The sequence below is a fragment of the Apis dorsata genome, unplaced genomic scaffold, assembly GCF_000469605.1.
Source record: "Apis dorsata unplaced genomic scaffold, Apis dorsata 1.3 scaffold_130, whole genome shotgun sequence".
Lineage (NCBI taxonomy): Eukaryota > Metazoa > Arthropoda > Insecta > Hymenoptera > Apidae > Apis > Apis dorsata.
This window is the reverse complement of record NW_006263423.1, coordinates 31,842-39,785: the sequence shown is the minus strand read 5'-3', so window position 1 is coordinate 39,785 and position 7,944 is coordinate 31,842. Positions and strand designations below refer to the sequence as shown.

The 7,944-nt window shown below is 34.2% G+C and overlaps 1 protein-coding gene across 4 annotated transcripts in view; it reads left to right on the top strand.

The window, feature by feature from the left end:
• The window catches only part of LOC102672248 (alpha-catulin), a 71,827-nt gene that overhangs the window by 56,409 nt on the left and 7,474 nt on the right, over window positions 1-7,944 (top strand). For all 4 annotated transcript variants that reach the window (XM_006612958.2, XM_006612955.2, XM_006612957.2 and 1 more), the window contains 7 exons: window positions 775-1,052; window positions 2,246-2,488; window positions 5,851-6,114; window positions 6,438-6,689; window positions 6,899-7,058; window positions 7,164-7,282; window positions 7,442-7,771. In XM_006612958.2, coding sequence (XP_006613021.1) covers window positions 775-1,052; window positions 2,246-2,488; window positions 5,851-6,114; window positions 6,438-6,689; window positions 6,899-7,058; window positions 7,164-7,282; window positions 7,442-7,771 — 1,646 coding nt within the window. The remainder of the gene's footprint in view (window positions 1-774; window positions 1,053-2,245; window positions 2,489-5,850; window positions 6,115-6,437; window positions 6,690-6,898; window positions 7,059-7,163; window positions 7,283-7,441; window positions 7,772-7,944) is intronic.

The following is a 7,944-nucleotide window of genomic DNA, read 5'->3' as shown; positions in this document are numbered from 1 at the left end:
AAAAAAAAAAAAACCAACTTGCGCACCTTTTATCCTTCTACGCATGTTTATAAAATATTTTACAAACATTCGTTTTAATTATCATTTTTATTCGAATCAAAACAAGCGATTGTAAATATCGAATTCCAAAGAATCGCATGAACGATTCAATAATTTATATATATTAAATTCAATGTATCAAAACATGTATAACGCGAAACGAAATGAACGTAATGAACGAAATGAACAGAGAAAGGAAGAAAGAAAAATTCAAAGAATTAAAGAATTCAATTCACTTTTTAATTAGAGAAAACGACGATGTTCTTTAAAAGTGAAAAGCGGAGGCAAGAAAAATGTAATCAATATTCTTCTTCGCGTTGAACGCGTTCCACAAGATGATAAATATTCATATGCGTGGGATGAAAGGAAATTGCCGATTGCCGATGATATTGGCGGCGAGATGCTATTGGCCAAAGGGATCGTAACGTGTGCGTGTGCACTAGACATCGATTTGCATACAACGAGTCCGCATATAATATCTGGAGGGCATGCGGGTGTTAATCCTTCTGACTTTACACCACACACCTTTCCATCCACGAAATAAATTCGAAAATTTTCGCCCACGCCGACAAAATTGAAATTATCGCCACCATATCATAAGATCGTTTCACGATCTTTTCTAGATCGTAGCAGGAATCTTACATACCTCTCATTTCATACCATGGAAATTGCAGAGCGAAGAGGGAGGAGGAAACAAAGATGGTTGAACGATGGTGGAAAATAATGTTATTGCAGGCTCGGCGATCGAAAAATTATGCGAGTGCGCGACGGAGGACAGCCTAGCTGACCGAGGCTCCGTCGTGAGGGCTGCGAGATGCCTCCTCGGCTCCGTGACCAAGGTCCTCCTTCTGGCCGACATCGTTGTGGTGAAGCAGCTTCTCCTCGCGAAGAAGAAGGTTGCCCGTAGCCTCGGCCGCCTCGAAAGCGTTTCCAACTTCACCGAATTCGTCAAGGCTTTCAGCCAGTTCGGGGCGGAAATGGTGGAATTGGCCCATTTGACGGGTGATCGCCAAGTAAGTGATTCCGTTTCCTTCCAATTTTTATTTTTGTTTCGTTTTCGATCCAAATTTTCTACTTGAAATGAATCTCAAATTAACTTTCATTATTTTAATATTTTATATATATGTTCGATTTACATCAATTCTTATTACACGAAAAGAAATTTATTTATTATTCCAAAGAAATATAATAAAAGGATTAAATCTGATTAGAAATACCTAGTGAACTAGGAAGAAACTACTTGTTAAGAAAAAAGTTTACTTACGTATTAAAAGATTCATCCAATGCTTGCAAATGAAAGTGACTATTTTGAATATTGTTGAATACATTATTTTTATTATATTTAAAATATTAGAATTGATTCTTTTTTTTTTTTTTTTTTGTATTCACAGTTTGAGCCACGCATCGATCTCGAGAATAATATTAATGCGTTTATATTAGTCCAGTCATGATGAAATCGGAAACACAATCGAGCACGAGACAGAGATTGATTCAAGCATCTACATTAATCCTTATTCGACTCATTTAACGTGAATCATGGCTCTTGACAGCTTTGTAATTAGTATTCCGAATTCATACGTTACCATTCTATTTTGCACGGCTTTCTACGTTCCCCCAGCCGTATCCTATTGCTAATAGAACGATCTAAATAGAGATAAATCAATGTTCCCTCCGTGAAGAAGACGCGATTAAAAAAGGATAGTATTCAATATTGAACGAGTTCAGAGATAAAATTTGAAACTCTGTGCTAAAACAAGAACTGCCCGATACTATTCAAATACTAGATACTTTAAAACTAGAAATGTAACGCAATACTATAATACAGTAAGAATTATGAGAATAATAGAATAATCGTGATTCCAATTGAAACTTTATTTTGATGAACTTGGCGTTACCTTTCTCCTCCTTTCTTCATTTTCTTCATTTTGCCATAGACTTTCACGAATTCTACAAAATTTCAAATCAATTAATAACACATTTATAGACAAATCAGTTGGAAAATTGTTAATGACAATTAAGATATCGATCGATCTATTAAACGTATAAAATTTATTCATCTTAATATACATCACTATCAAGAGGTGGTTGACCTCTGTTCGATTTCCCTTAGTAATCATTGGAATTACGTTTACGATGTGACGAATGCAACGAGCAAATAGCAACACGTGGGCCAGGAATGAATGGAGGGAACGTTTGGAAATTTCAGAATGACTTGAAAGACGAGAGGCGAAGGGCGCAGATGGCAGCGGCTCGCCAAGTTTTGGAGAGGAGTACCATGATGCTGCTCACGTCCAGCAAAACCTGCCTTAGGCATCCGGAGTGTCCGTCTGCCAGAGAGAACAGAGACACCGTTTTCTGCCAGATGCGAAGGGCCATGGACTTGATACATTACGTGGTCAAAGACGGTGTCCTCGATTGCAGCGAGTCCCAGTCTTACTCCAATTCCCAGGTAAATGGTTGGAAATATTCTGAGATGGAATTATTCTAAAATAATTGTATCAAACGTTAAATAAAATTGGAATAGATTACGAAGATAATAAGTAAATGAAACTACAATGAATTGAATTGTATTAGCAAACCGAAGATTTGTTAATTATATTACTATTCTTATATTTGCATAAGAATAGTTTATAATTTCTATAAATAATTAATTATATACGTTTTGATGTATATTAAAGTACGCTATTATTTTAAATTTCGAGAATATCTGAAAAGAATATCTGAATATGAAAAATTTTATATGATATAGATAACGAAAAATCTTCTTGATATAGGAACTAAAAAAATATTTAAAAAAATACTAAAATTTATAGCATTATTTAAAATCAGAAAAAAAGATCTAGTAAAATTTTAGTTTTTGGATCGATCTTTGAGAGAGGCATAAATGTAAAAATTGTAATAAAATAACGTGATCAAAATTTTAGATTTTAGATCTAAGTTTCCGTTGCATATTTCTGTAAAAAAATAAAATATGTACATCATTTGTAACACACGTTAGATGCAAACACAATTCCAACAACAAGAATTTGTTGTTGCAACGTGATTATACATTCATGAAATTTTCAACGCTACGAAACGATGAATACTATACTTTGGTTATGAACGAGAATACATACAGAATACATTCAGAATACATACAGAAACAATGTAGGAAGTAAAAAGAAAACATTTACGATGAAATATATTCGAGATCCTGGATCGAATCCAAACAGCTTTCATTTGCCAAATTTTTTTTTTCCATGTTTAACCCATAACGTACGATCAAGTCAAATTTTTCGTGACCTTGACTCGTTTTTCGAGACAAAAAAAAAATAGATGGAACAACGAAGCTGTCTTTTCCAAAATTGTGGAGGAAAAAATATAATAATTTTTGCATAAGTAAATTTTTCTTGACTTGTTTAAGTAGAATAGATCAATAAATGATCAGACATGTAAGAAACATCGTCAAAACTTCGATTCTAAAGAAATTATCAAAGAAAATATTAATTCTTTATATAATTACTGGCACGAGATTATTGTAAAATAACTTTAAAAAATAATAATGAAACTATAAAAATTATAAATATGTAAATTACACTTTAAATTATTTAATTAAACTTGCCTTTTTTACTGTAACTTTATATAAAGTTTTTTCGAGGCAACAAACTGTCCATTATTAAGTTCCGAGGTGAAAATCCTATCTAATCAATTTCGTGAAAATTGAGGATGGGTGGTGGTATACCGTTGACCTCAAATTATGTGTGTCAGTCGCAGTTCCTTGCTCCGATGATTAATTACGAAGTTCTTATTACGTTCAGTTATTACTGAAAGCAAAAAAGCACTTGATAAATATCATCCTTCTATTTTAATCTTAAAAGACTGGACAAAAATCCATATAAAAAAATACATTTTATACAATATAGAAAATTTACTATTAAACATATCGAGAATATATACTTACAATAAAAAAAAACCAAGTAACTATTTAATATCAAAAAGATAGCACAATAAAGAATTTTGCAACAAAATTTCAATAACATTCCGCGTAACATTCTTAATAATAATAATAAAATGTCGAGAAAAAAAATATAACGAAATTATCAACGATAATTTTGAAAAATACTTTTGCAATATCAAAAACAAAAAAGTACTTCGCCATAAAGAAGAAGCGCGTGCATATATTTGAAATATATTTTGTATTATTCCATTTCACGAGTTGACACGACGTTTCGACGCCATCTAAATCGACAAGGGAGGGGTTTGCTCTTGCAAGTGGGTGCATTTTCAAAATTTAAGAAATATCTCCAGCACAATGGAATCGATGGGATGTGTATTGACAGAAATGCGAATTGATATCGTACCACGATTAAAGATAGGTGCATAGCAAGCGACGCCGAAATGGATGTCATAAACGTTGCGGTGCATTCTTCGCCACGTGCCAAATTGCAGCTGGCGCATTAATGCGTCGATATAATTTCAATTTCTTGCCAATTGCACACGGGATACCGGCCAAATCTTCCCGCCATTCCAACAATTAATTTGACAATAGAAATTTATTTGCTCCTCCTTTCAGCATTAAATTAACTCAACTCTCAACTTTATTTGATCCATTAATTCATTGTTATGCACTTCGTTGCAAGAAAATATGATGAATGTATTTAAGATTATTTCAATCTTTGCAAATAGGGTAATAAATAATTTTAATTATTATAATTAGTAATAAAAAATTATAAATATAATATTACCTTTAACTAATTAACTATATATTTTGTTTGTATATTATAATTTATATATTATATATTTCTTTTTGGATTGCATTTCTCATCGACAGATGTCAAAACTTTTTAATATTGAATAGATGCATCTATTTCAACTTTTAGATTCCATTGAAGCTAATTTCTTTCAACAAATATTTCATAAATTTAAAAAAATTCAATATTCTTCGAATATATTTTAACATTAAAGAGCATTCAATATTCTAATGCCTTTTTTTGATTCTTTCCAATTTTCAATTCAAATTTTTGAATAAAAATTTTTGAAATTTTTAAATAAAAAAATATATATATATTTCCCAAAATACTTTATTTCGTAACAATTGTTTCCCTCGACGTACTTCGACAAGTACTTTTCCCTCGAACGAAGCACGTTATACAATGAAGTTCGATTGGAAGTTCGATAAAGCCTTAAACTACCAATGAAAAATTTATAACGTGCAGATTGACCGATAATCGAGGAGGTTTGAAAGGAAATATGGATCGAGGTGCTCGGTCACGTTCAAGGATCCCGTGCGAATAATTACTAACTAGAAGAATGCATAGTTAATCGACGCCATATTGCATACCTGAATGCACCCTTGGTTAAATGGGATCGGTATCTATGCTGACCTTAGGCCAAGCCTCTATATTTAGTTATGGCGTGCCATTAAAGTTCCACGTGGTATCTCGATAGCTCCCTGTAAACACAGAGATTGTTTATCACGTGCATGATCAAGCTTGAAACGATCCTCTTCTTCTTCTTCTTCTTCCTCCTCTTTTTTTAAAACATTTTTTCTAAAAACAATTTGCGAACGAATATGAATAGAAAATAAATATAAATTATATAATAATAAAATCACAACGAGTAATCGAAACAAGCGTGATATTTTTAAATAAAAAGGAAAATTAATGTAATAGAAGGTGAGGTGAAAATATAATGACGCATCAGAAGAATCATAAATCAAAAATCTCATTATTCTCGTGCAGAGGGAAATTAAATATTTGGAAGATTAGGTTTGTTCGTAAATCTGGCCATCATCTTGAAGGTAAATATCTGATCTCGGTTATTAATTTTCAGAGTCCACAGCAAGAGGATTGGGACAGCAGCACGGCGTTTTCCGCGTTGAAACACTTCGAGAGGTTGGTCGAAACCACGAGAATGACTCTCCTAGGACCGGGTTGTCGAGAGACCCTCACCGCCGCGTTAGACACCGTCATCGAGAGAACGCAGGATTTCACTGACAGCGCATACACGAGCCACGAGCACAGAGAGAATATACTTTTGCTTTGCGATCGGGCGCAACTCGAACTCAACACCCTCCTGCGAATTGGTAACAGTATGGTAAGAATATTTTTTTTTCTCCTCTCTTCTCTCTGAATCGCTTTGCCACTTTATGAACTTGTGTTGAGAGACGAGCAGATAATTAAGAAATCTATTGATTTATAGAATCCACGTGAAGAAAGAATTTTGTGTATAAATAAAATTTAGAAAATTTAGTCAATGGTAATTCCAATGTTAAAATCTTTTTGTACGTTTTTACATTAAGTAAAAAATATACATACATATATATAAATGTATAAAATATCTGTTTGTTTAAATAAAAATATTTTGAAAATATATGTGCTCGTTAAGAGAATAATGAAACGATTAATATTACGTGTTAGAATTACGAAGGCGGTGGTGGCTCTCCGAGTTCTGAAATGGAGCAAGCCGTTCTGGGAGTGTTACGTACCACCAGGGATCTTCGCCAGCAGCTGTGCACGACCACAATGGAACAAGCGGCTGATCTTGGACAGGTAACTAAAGCGGGTCAGGAACTTGTGTCAACGATCAGGAACGTCGCTTTGGCCAATGACAGATATCTTCTTCAAGAGAGCAACGAGAAATTTCGCGAATACATTGAACACATTCTCGAGGTGAGTGTATCCACAATAAAATCTTTTTGAATGTAAATATAACGTTAACAAGTTAATTTTAAATTATCTTTTCTCTTTTTTTAAATTTAAAAATTATTTTCGATATAATATAATTACGAAAGATTTTTGTTTCTCTGGGAATTGAATTTTTTTTTTTTTTTTTTTTTAACGATATTTAATAATTTGACCATTCACGTATCGATTAATAGGTGTGCAAAATGCTGAGACACGTCGCGCTCTCGGAATCATTGCAAGTTTCAGCGAAGTTCACTGAAATTAACTTGAGAATATACGGCCCTCAAGTGGTGACAGCGGCGTACACTTTGGCGAGACATCCTACGAGTAAAATCGCCAAGGAAAACCTGGAAGGTAAATAATTATTAACGGATATATTATAATCCTCCGCATAGATCTCTTCGAACCTAACTTGTCTCTCTTTAAAATATAAAATATCGAATCCTGTACTCGTTCCAGTATTCGCTGATATGTGGCAGTGGCTCATGACCGATGTGACCACAGTGGCGAAAGACGTGTTGGAATTGAACCAAAATCGACCGGAGAAACAAGTTTACATGTCATTGCCACGGCCTGGAGTAAGTGTCAATCAATTTTTCAAAAAATTAACATTTTTATAAATATACCATATTTAATCTGACTGATAATCATCTGAATAAATAAACACTAATTAGACGATCAATTGAATTATTAAATAATTGAACGTGCTCGTTTACACCGATTCGACGTTATTCCAGAAACACGGAACAACGAGCAAGCCGTTGAAACCGGTGAAATTGGACAGCGAGGAGCAGGCGAAGATCGCGAAGGCCGGCCTCGAGATGAAGCTGATCACATCCGAGATGGACGCGGAAACGGAGAAGTGGCAGGAGAGCGGCAGCGCCCTCGAGGAGAACAACGACATAGTGAAACGCGCCAAGAACATGTCCTCGATGGCGTTCTCCATGTACCAGTTCACAAGGGGCGAAGGGGCGTTGAAGACAACCCAAGATCTGTTCACCCAAGCTGAGTATTTCGCCGAGGAGGCGAACAGATTGTACAAGGTTGTGAGACAATTCAGCTATCAGGTATGTATCAATTGCCGAGGCAACGTAGATAATTTCAGAGCTAAAACTGAAATATATATACACATTTTCTTTAATTGGACTGATGTTCAGATGCCTACGGTATATACGCTGTGTAACGTGTAAACAACAATCCATTATTACACGTTACGCGTATATACGTTACATCATCCTTA